The 11,504-nt window shown below is 49.0% G+C and overlaps 1 protein-coding gene across 1 annotated transcript; it reads left to right on the top strand.

Annotated features, from left to right (window-relative positions):
• The first annotated feature begins 623 nt into the window (after nucleotides 1-623).
• On the top strand, nucleotides 624-8,686 carry vgf (VGF nerve growth factor inducible). The gene is made up of 2 exons (XM_072493386.1): nucleotides 624-776; nucleotides 5,896-8,686. Exon 2 carries the CDS (start codon nucleotides 5,925-5,927, stop codon nucleotides 7,476-7,478), a length of 1,554 nt encoding a protein of 517 aa, XP_072349487.1. The 5' UTR covers nucleotides 624-776; nucleotides 5,896-5,924; the 3' UTR covers nucleotides 7,479-8,686.
• The last annotated feature ends 2,818 nt before the right edge of the window (nucleotides 8,687-11,504 follow it).

The following is an 11,504-nucleotide window of genomic DNA, read 5'->3' as shown; positions in this document are numbered from 1 at the left end:
ATTACTTGCACATATAGATTTTTCTGAACCTTGTACTGGTATGCGATGATGCGTAGAGGAGCAGGATATTATTTAATTATTATACACGGTATTTCTGAATCAATCCATATCCGTGTGTTTTTGCATTGCATTTTAGCCCCCAGTGGAATCATCTCGAAACCCCGCTATGATGAACTGACATCTTCTAGAAACGTCCTCTGTTAATCTTGATGAACAGCTTACCAGAGCCCACGTTACACCACTGAGGTCTCTCTCTGTCTCTGCCTCTCTCTCTCTCTCCGGCCGCAGTGTGTTATGATGTTTAATTGCACACTTTTAATGTTTGTCCCAATGATTCATTGCCTGGGGGGTGATGCTGCTCTCAACCTCGTGTGTGTGTGTGTCTGCATCTGCACAAGGATTAGTCTCAATGGCGGCTTTGTATCTCCTTCAGCGCTTCCCTCCTCCCTGCTATGTGAATGAAGCAAAAGGTCCCATTCATGAATTTCTGGGCTGCGGGTGATTTCCACACCATAGGCTGGGGATGAATGAACTGCTGACGTCAATGCAATGTAGCGTCACGGGCAGGCGGAGCTTTGAGGGCGGAGGAGGTGGGCGGGGTAGTGGTGGGGGGGGGTGGGGGAATGGAGATGGTTGGTTGCTCCCTCCAAGGTATAAAAGCCACGGGCGCTGTCCGCGGTGCTGAAACACAGAGACGGCGACCCAGCCGGGCAACAGCATCGCCTCTTGAATCCAGACTGCCTCCTGTTGCACCCCAGACAACCCGAAGCTCCCAGGTAAGAGCCAGCCCAGACAATGGGCTGCCTTAAGGGGACGTATTTTGGGGGGAACCTACAGTAAGAATGAGAATTAAGGGCTCCCCCATCTACAATGAGTTCCACGCCACACCCAGGGCTGGTGTGGGAATAGAATATATTCAACATCAGCCCAAAATGAAACAAACAGAAAAGGCTGACATTATTTTTGGGGTTGGAAAATTGACTTAATCCATCGTGAGGTGTCCTTATTGGCAAATGAAGGGATTATATTTGAAATATATAATGCATACTTTGTATTCATAATTAATGCTTATATTGCATTCAAATGTACCTGGCAATATATGTTTTTATGCATTCTCATTATCTATCAATGCATATTTTATAATGCACACATTTTATCGTATTTGGATAGTTATATTTATAGATGGAGAGCTCTCTACAAAGAAGGCATTCATGTCTGTAACAGTTGCTGTCAAGTCAATTGTTTCTCAATGCAGGCTACAGTTCCAGGGATCAAAGATACTTAACCTCGGTATGCATTCATTTCCACAGCCTAATTGGCAGCATGTGGGAATGAATTGGTTGTGTCCGTGGATCGGGAGGGGATGTGGGGCGGTCAGATTCCGGCTGCAGTGCATGCATGCAGCGAGACGCCATCGTCCCTGGCAGCAGCACGGATGGGGTTTCCCAGTCCGGGGTAGCCTTTCGATTGAATTCCGAGCCCATGCACACATTCATGTTTTGCTCCTTTGATCGGGGAGGTATCTGGAAGCCTACTACACACATAGGCAGGCGGATAGAGAAAAAAAATAGGGAGAGAAACAGATATAGAGAGCTAAATATAGGGCGATGTAGAGAAATACAGTGATAGATAGAGATAGGGAGAGAACGAGATATAGGGAATAGGGATAGAGATATAGGGATATAGTGATAGAGACAGGGAAAGAATGAGATATAGAGGAATGGTGATAGAGATAGAAGATATAGAGATATAGTGATATAGAGATAGATAGATAGGTAGAGAGATAGATAGATAAATAGATAGAGATAAGGAGAGGCAGAGATATAGATACACAGTGATAAATAGATATATATAGTGATAGATAGATAGATAGATAAATAGATAGAGAGAAGGAGAGGCAGAGATATAGAGACACAGTGATAAATAGAGTGATAGATAGATAGTTAGAGATAAGGAGACATAGAGATATAGAGACATAGTGACAAATATATAGATAGATAGTGATAGAGATAAGGAGAGGCAGAGATATAGAGACACAGTGATAAATAGATAGATATAGTGATAGGTAAATAGATAGACGATTGAAAAGTGAATGGGAACTGACACAGAACCTTAGAGGGACGGAGTGTTCAGGGTTGAATCACGAATCAGACAATAGCTCCCCACCCACCCACCCACTCACCCACTCACCCACCTACTCCCCCCCCCCCCCCCCCCCACCACACACACGGTCATACCCCTCCCCCTCGTCTCTCCACATAGTTTAGATGTCCAGTCGTTGATAGGTACACAATAAGGATATTGCAAAGGCTGAGCTTGCCTCTGGGGAGGAAGGATCCGTCTCGCTCACCATTTAGTGCCTTGGAACAGTGAGCTCCTGTCAGTGCCCATCGGAAAAAAATAATATCCCCAGAGTTGCTGTGGTAACCAGGAGGCTGCAGACATGAGCAGAGACTTCAGGGACTGCAGATCAGGTGGCTACCATGGTAACAGCTACTCATACCTTCCATCCAGGGTCCTCATCCGCTGTGTGGAAAACTCGAATTCTCCCCCTAGAATGCATTTCGCACTGCACATTAAATGGTCGGAGCTTCCTCCTCTCTGGGGGAACCTGCTTCACTTTCGAAAAGTTTTCTAAATCAGACCAGGCAGATTTTCAGCGTTTACATTCATATTGGACCGCACGGTAGCACAGTGGTTAGCACAGTTGCCTCACAGCTCCAGGGTCCCGGGTTCGAGTCCCGGCTTGGGTCACTGTCTGTGCGGAGTCTGCACGTTCTCCCCCGTGTGTGCGTGGGTTTCCTCCGGGTGCTCCGGTTTCCTCCCACAGTCCAAAGATGTGCAGTTTAGGTGGATTGGCCACGCTAAATTGCCCTTAGGTTAAGTGGGTTACTGGGTTACAGAGACAGGGTAGAGGTGTAGGCTTAAGTAGGGTGCTCTTTGCAAGAGTCGGTGCACATTTGATGGGCCGAATGGCCTTCTTCTGCACTGTAAATTCCATGATTCTTTGGACGGTCACATGGGAAACATGTCAGTATAACCCCCATTCACTTGGTGTGGTATTCGAATAGTCTCGTCGAGTAGCGTCTGCCAACATTAGGAGCTGTACAGTTAGAACAAGGCAGTGGGTAAGAAGTAAAGAGAGACAGACAAACAGTGGGCGACACGGTAGAACAGTGGTTAGCACTGTTGCTTCACAGCGCCAGGGACTGGAGTTCGATTCCCGGCTTGGGTCACTGTCTGTGCGGAGTCTGCACATTCTCCCCGTGTCTGCGTGGGTTTCCTCCGGGTGCTCCGGTTTCCTCCCACAAGTCACGAAAGACGTGCTTGTTAGATGAATTGGGCATTCTGAATTCTCCCTCAGTGTACCAGAGCGTGGAGACTAGTGGACTTTCACAGTAACCTTCATTTCAGTGTTAATGTAAGCCTACTAGTGACAATAATAAAGATTATTATTATTATTATAGCGACAGACACATATACGGAGAGATACACACAGGCACACATGTAGAGAGAAATGCATACAAACACAAATATAGAGATGTACATACAGACCTTATGGAGAGATGTACACACAGACACACATATAGAATGATGTACATACAAACACACATATCGGGAGAGATACGCAGACACACATATAGAGAGATGTATGTACTGACACACATATAGAATGATGTACTTACAGGCACACATTATACACAGGGATACACAAATACACACACATGCAAAGCCAAACACACATTCACAAAGAACAAAAGGCAGAATCTGCAAGAGGAAGACTCTGAACTAAGGAGAGAGACTGAGAGCCACAGGAACAAAGCTACAAAGACATACAATGAGAGTCAGACACACAGTCAGAGCTAGGGAGTGGGACTGCGTAAGAGATGGGCAGAGAGCAAAACCCAGCGAGAGCTGTTTGAGGATGTGGGGAGGGGAACGACATTGAATACTGGGAAATGTACATGAATGGTGCTTGTCAGCTTACCTGACTCCCCAATTCTGACCCTGGCATTATCTCATCTCAGTCCACTGTGCTCTCTTCAATGACTCTGTCTCCTTCTGATTGTCTGCTTGTTCCTATCTGACTCTATCCACTCTATTGCCCTCGTTGTCCTCTCACTTGCTTTCCGTCTCTATTTTTTGTGTCTCAAGCTCTCCGTCTCTCTCTCTTCCACTCTCTCTTTCTCGGGTGCCTCTGTTTCTGTCTCTGTATTTCTGCCTGTCTCTGTACATATCTCTCCACCTCTCTCTCTATGTCTCTGCTTATCTCTTCCTGTGGTATCCATGAAACAATCATCGATTGTTGTAAAAACCCATCTGATTCACGAGCGTCCCTTTATGGATGGAAATCCGCCCTCCATAAGTCCTTCCCCTGGCTTGGCCCACATGTGACTCCAGACCCACAGCAATGTGGTTGACTCTTAATTGTACTCTGAAATGACCAAGCGAGTCCACTCAGTTCGAGGGCAATTAGGGATGGGCAACAAATGCTGGCCCAGCCCAGAGACGCCCACATCCATGGAAGGATAAATAAAAGATAATGTCACCTTCCAGCACTTGATCCATAGCCTAGTAGGTTCCGACACTTCCAGTGTCTGTCCAAGTACTTTTTAAACATAGTAGAGTCCCATTCCCCCATCACCCTCTGGTTGAAAAAAACCTCCCCTCCAAATCCCTTCCAAACCTCCGACCTCTCCCCCCAAATCTATGTCCGTTGATTATCCACCGCTCAATCAGGGGTCAATCTCTATTCACTCTGCCTTGATCCCCCATTATTGTATACACCAGTTCAGGTGTCCCCTCTATCTTCTTCTGTTCCAAAGAAAAACCACCCCAGTGCATCCAACCTTCTTTTGTCACTCAAATTCATCAACTCGAATTGACCGGGCTCTGTGTTTACTTAACAGCCATTGGGTCCTGGCTCCTTAAACAGAAATAACGGTAGCGTTACAGCTTAGGGTGTATTAGGGCTAAACCTTGCTGCCATTATAAATCACCGAGGATCAGCAATGCCATGGGATACCTCAGTGTAACCATGCTCAAATGAAATTGGGAGAGGCGGTAGCATAGTGGTATTATTCCTGGACTAATCCCTGGGTTCAAATCCCATCACAGCCGATGGTGAAATTTAAATTCAACTTTAAAAATCCGGAATTAAAAGTCTAACGATGACCATGAAACTTATTGTCAATTGTTGTTAAAAAAACACCCGCTTTAAGGGAAGGAAATCTGCCGTCCTTACCCGGTCTGGCCTACATGTGACTCCAGACCTCCATAGCAATCATAGAATCTCTGCAGTGCTGAAGGAGGCCATTCGGCCCATCGAGTCTGCACTGACCCTTCGAAAGACCACCCCATCTGGGCCCAATCCACAGCCCTATTCCCGTAACCCCACCCCAAGCGGCAATTTAGCATGGCCCATCCACCTAACCTGCACATCTTTGGACTGTGGGCGGAAACCGGAGCACCCGGAGGAAACCCACGCACACACGGGGGAGAACGTGCAGACTCCGCACAGACAGGCACCTGAGGTCGGAATCGAACCCGGGTCCCTGGCTTTGTGAGGCGGTGTCGCCCCTGTGGTGCCAATGTGGTCGACTCTTAAATGGTCCTAGCAAGCCACTCAGATGAAAGGAATGAGGGATGGGAAATCAGAACTGACCCAGCCACACCACATAAATGAAAATATCACGAACAATTCAATGAGAAAAATACACAATACACAATAAAATGTGCATTTATTCTGCAAACAGGCTGAAAAATCACAGTCCAGAGGAGACAGGAGTCACTCATGTGTGTAAATTGATGACATTGGATGTAGATTATTCACTTCAGGAGAGTAATCAGTGTTGGAAATTTATCTCATGTTCTTTGTGTGTTTTGTATCCATAGCTTTTACTGTCCTATCCTGTTCCGCAAAGATGATTTGGCCAACACGTTCGCAGATCCTTGTGCTGTTCGCCGTGACTCTGGCGTGCCTGGCCTTGAGTGGCGCAGTGCCCCTTACAGAAGAGAGCCAAGGAGAACGCACACACCCAGCCAACCCGAAGGAAAGTGACCAGCTCCCGCTGCACAGCCAAGACCAGAGGATGTCCCCAGAAGGCGGGAACACAGCCGAGGATGAGGCGGAGAAGGCCAAGAGCCACCAGGTCAGATCGGCTGGCCCCCGCCCTGGTGCCCAGCGTGAACCCAGTTACGATGATGAGTTGTTCAAGGACGTGGATGCCAAGACACTGGCGGCCATTCTCTTACAGGCTCTAAAGGTGGATGAAGACAAGCCCAGTGGCAGGGAGGATCCCAGGTGGTACAGCATGGGTGCATCCCCCTCCACCAATTATGGGTCAACCAGAATCGAGGGGAAAGATTTAACGGAAAATGTGAAGAGTAGGACCAGAGTGGGCAAGATCCAGAGGAGTCCAGTCTCCCAACAGAGTGAAGAATCAGAGTGGAGGGAGCAGGCAAATGAAGAAGATACCTTGACTCCTCAGAGCATCGATAGGCTGGAGGCGATGCTACAGAACATGGAGAAATATAGCACAGCCGCCAAGAGAGAGAGGTCCAACACAGCCCAGCGCCCCTTACCCATGTATAACATCAAGAATGATGATGAGTCCACTGAGAATGACGTCTTGAGGGACCTGGACGCCTTTGAAGAGCTTGTGGGCAGGAAGGAGAAATACTCTGACTATGAAGAGAGCCAGGAAAATGCCAGGGGCAGGGTGAAGTATGGGGCTGAAGACCTGGAGGCCAGAGAGGGAAACAGGAGAAAGGTGGGGCAGCAGAGGGCAGCAGACCGAGCATCTGATCTGCTGCTGCAGTACCTGCTGAGGGGGGAGGCCAGCGAAGAGGAGCAGGAGGATGAGGAGAAGGTGAGAGAGGACCAGAGGATGGGTGGCAGGGGCTCAGAGGAGAGTGCCTCCGAGGAGAAGAGGGCGGATGAAGATGAGGACGAGGACGAGGATATCGACCCGCAGACGATAGACAGGCTGATCGAGATCTCCAGCAAACTCCATCTGCCGGCGGACGATGTGATCGACATCATCAACGACGTTGAGAAGAAAAGGAAGGATTCAGCGGAGAGGATAGAAAGCAGGCATGGGGCATCCAGGGACAGGTTCAAGTCTTCAGCCTCCCGTCCGGACAACAGCTATCTGCCCCGCCACCGGTCAGAGAAGGCGCGGCACCAAGCCAACGATGAAATGAGCCTTCAGGATCTGCTGGGCGCAGAGAACGCCTTGGACTACGAAAGCATGCCCTTCAACATCCCAAGGAGGTACCGACCCAGGCCAAACGGTTACCCCAATTACATCCACCCCAGAATCTACCAGCAGCGCCACCGACCTTACTACTACCAGCCCGCGCCCCCAGTCTACAGGAACAAAGACTACTACGATGATGAAACACAGGACAATGAGGAGGAGCTGGAGAACTACATTGAGAAGATCCTACTCAAGCATCCAGAGGTCTTTCAGTAGAGCAAAGGAAAAAAAAAATCAATGGTTTCTTTTCTTCTGTTCCCACCTTTTTGTTTCGCCCATAGTACCTGGTGTGTCGAGGTTTTGTGCATGAGTCAGGCAGACGTGTGGACACATTACGCCCTGTGCATGGAGACGCATTTGAAACACGCCATGCCTCCCATCCAACAGTCTTTTCGCCCCCCACCAGCCTAGAAGGAGAGTAGAAGGCGATGGAAGAAGCAAACTCTGAATATTTTTGTACCATGCGCATGCGTAGGACCAGCCCGAGTGCTCCGAACGCTGCCCTGAATCTTTTAAAACAGTCCCCGTTTTTAATGTGACAATGACAATGTGTGTGTGTGTGTGTGTGTGTGCATTTGACTTCAAATCTCGCCAACTCTTTCTGCCCTAAAACACAATTGAAGAGTGCTTTAATCAGTTACAATTTCCAATCTTCATCCCCCGCCTAGTGGTGAATTAAGACAGATGTTGGTCTGTTTCCACAGCTGGTTATTCCTGGAACTGTTCACCAGACTGTCGCCGGGGGCCTTTTCGCTTGAGGAGGTGCCGCTCCATATCAAGCGTGGCCATCCGAGTGTCTCTCTTACCGCCAGTTATTGGCGCGTTTGGAAGGGTTTCGCCAGTTGACACACTCAACCCGCTTGGCCGTGTCATCGACGCACCTTCCTCGGCCGTCGAGTCCTGGGGCGGGACCCAAAACGGGAGCTCCTGGCTCAGAGGCTAACCCACTGCGCCACAAGACCTGCAATCGGTTCTGAAGAAGGGCACGGACTGAGATGGTGGCTTGCCACAGCAGATGGCAACTCCTAACAATGCCACACAGACATGAGAATGTCAAAGCTTATGGAATAGAGTCCCATGCATACTAGCAAGTCACTTCCATGTTATCTGTGCGCGACAGTCTGTTGTCAGTGTTAGGATTCTCATACACTATCCAACCCCCCCCCCCCCCCTCCAGCCTCCCTCTGCCCCCACCCCTGAAAAAACACCCTCTTGGGTAAGTCAGGGGGTCGTCCTTCTTTAGAAAGTGACTTGCTGGCACTAACTGGGGCTGTAAGCGGCACCCGAGGCAATGAAATGAAAATGAATGAAAATCGCTCATTGCCACAAGTAGGCTTCAAATGAAGTTACTGTGAAAAGCCCCTAGTCGCCGCATTCCGCCGCCTGTTCGGGGAGGCCGGTACGGGAATTGAACCGTGCTGCTGGTCTGCTTTGAGGCTAATGGCTTCAATTCCACCACTCCTGGGAGGGGTGGATGATTTTCATCTGTCTCCCAGCCCCCATCCAAGGAAGGTTATCCGACATTCGTGGCTACAAAGAGTACGATTCATCGAGTTAGACTGACTAGGAATCCAATACGTTCTGTGGCGGAATTTTCACCAGGTCAAATCGGAAACACAAATGTTAAACAGATGTTTGTTCAAAAAAGCAAACAACGCCCCCCCCCCCCCCCCCCCCCCACCCCCCCTCCCCCAGTGAAAGTTAAAGTTGGGGCAACTTTGTGCTTTGTGTCTCGATTCTTGTTTTCACTCATCACTCCTAGACAGCAGCCAGCCAGCAGTGAAGATGTCCCTCTCGAGCACGCCTCTCCACACCCACCACAATGTCTTCACCAACCCCCTTCACATCCCACCTGGAGCACTGATGGCCTTCAAGCGGAGCTGGCCTGTCCGTTGCTAGGCTGCGGGCCCCAAGGTTAGGCGAGGACACAGTCTGAGATGTGCAAAGGATGACAGTGAGTTACAGAAGCCCGGGCTTAAATGTTGTGCCTGTCCCCGCCCCCCCTCCAACCCTGATTCATGGATCCCACCTCCGATACTGCTCCAACTTTCCAGTCTCCAACCTTGAGGGTTTAACCCCAGGATAAGAAGCCAATAAGATCCAAGCTCTGGCTCACCAGGTGAGGGATTCTCCCACCGATAACCCACACAAATATTTGCTTCTTGCAACAAACATTTGCGAAGATGCTCTCCCGGTGACTTCTTAAGGTGAACAAACAACTTTGTCAGCCCCATGCTTTGAGCTAGTCCATGGGACACTCATTCTCACCAGGGAAACTCCCCTCCCCAGCCTTCGAGAGATCCCACCCCCAGGGTTGCACGGAGCACATGGCCCTTACTCAGTCAGGCTGGCCTCAGAGTGACAATCACCCCTGTTGATTTCTCCAAAAAAGAACTATTGGGTGGCGCGCCAGTGGTGTTTTGCTCAAAGGAAAAGGGGGGTTGGTGGGGGTGGGGTTGGGGGGGAGGGGGAGGGGGGGTGGTCTGCAGCAGAGGCATGATTCGACCCCAGCTCCCCGTGCATTGGCGCCTCCTCGCCTGGGGCTGGAACACAGCGAAGACCACCAGCACCTCGATGATTCAAATGAAGAATTGTAGTTTAAAAGAAACGGAGATGGGGGAATTGGGGGAGGGGAGTGGGTGGGGGGAGGGGACTGTACATTGTACCCCTCTCTGTAAATTTTCTCAAGTCTGTAAATATTGCTTTTTGGAGTGTACACCAAGTCTTGTTATCCATCTGAAGAAAATACAAAGTATTTTGATGTTGCAACTATCCAATGTCTTTTTGCATTTAATAAAAGTTACTGTTGTAAATAGCACGGTGGGGTGGTTGGGCAGGGTTGTTGTGGGGTGGGGTGGGGGGTGGGGAAGGGAAGTACTAGTTTTGCAATGAATAAAAAGCAAATATTTTATTCAACACCAGTCTTTTGTCTTACGGTTCCATCGGAATGAGGGTGGCAGCTGTCACATAGAACATAGAACATTACAGCGCAGTACAGGCCCTTCGGCCCTCGATGTTGCGCCGACCTGTGAAACCACTCTAAAGCCCATCTACACTATTCCCTTATCGTCCATATGTCTATCCAATGGCCATTTGAATGCCCTTAGTGTTGTCGAGTCCACTACTGTGCAGGCAGGGCATTCCACGCCCTTACTACTCTCTGAGTAAAGAACCTACCTCTGACATCTGTCCTATATCTATCTCCCCTCAATTTAAAGTTACGTCCCCTCATGCTAGACATCACCATCCGAGGAAAAAGGCTCTCACTGTCCACCCTATCTAATCCTCTGATCATTTTGTATGCCTCAATTAAGTCACATCTTAACCTTCTTCTCGCTAATGAAAACAGCCTCAAGTCCCTCAGCCTTTCCTCATAAGATCTTCCCTCCATACCAGGCAACATTCTGGTAAATCTCCTCTGCACCCTTTCCAATGCTTCCACATCCTTCCTATAATGCGGCGACCAGCCATGTTGCAAAATGCCATATCCACCCAGTTTACATTCCCTATCGCCTACATTTGCTGTGAACTATGCTCAACAAAACAACTGAATTTTGATGAGATGATTTGTTGCTCCCCCCCCCGCTTTAGCTGCTTGTTATGGATTAGATACATGCACAGCTACCACGATGAGAAAACAAAAGGAATAACTAACCTGAAGCAAACAAATGTAAAAGTCAAAGTCCAGGCAGGAAGTGCTGCTGCCCAGATAACAGACTTACTGCAACAACCACAACGCCTTCTGACTGAACAAAGATTTCTCTTCCGTGTGCAAAGTACTGTATGGCGGGATGTCAAAAGATTCACTGGGTTGCTACTGTGTCCGTCGTGGGTTGTGCCGACCATAATGTCAAGCGCGGAGCGCACGAGGCTATTCCGTGTCGGCAAAGGCCACGCAATAGGATCGGGCATAACTTCCATTTATATGGCCCTGAAACCAACAAAGTACGATTGAACTGGAGTCACCATCACAATGTAGGAGACGGTTAGTGTTTTGGTAATGTGACTGGACTAGCAATCCAGAGGTTTAGGCTAACGCTCTGGGACTAAGGGTTCAAATCGCACCCCCTCCTCCACATCAACTGGAGGAACCGTTAATAATCTGGGATTGAAGAGGAATGGCGGCGATTGCAAAATGTCGTTAAAAAAAAACATCTGGTTCACTCATGCCCCCTTTAGGGAAGGAAATCTGCCGTCCTTACCCCGGCCTGGCCTACATGTGACTCCAGACCCTACAGCGAT

This window comes from Scyliorhinus torazame, chromosome 31 (assembly GCF_047496885.1).
Source record: "Scyliorhinus torazame isolate Kashiwa2021f chromosome 31, sScyTor2.1, whole genome shotgun sequence".
NCBI lineage: Eukaryota > Metazoa > Chordata > Chondrichthyes > Carcharhiniformes > Scyliorhinidae > Scyliorhinus > Scyliorhinus torazame.
The sequence above is the reverse complement of the archived record's forward strand: the minus strand, read 5'-3'. Positions and strand labels throughout refer to the sequence as shown.

Bases quoted from the DNA above. Each gene is read 5' to 3' on its own strand.
- vgf (XM_072493386.1), top strand. From the start codon at position 5,925: ATGATTTGGCCAACACGTTCGCAGATCCTTGTGCTGTTCGCCGTGACT.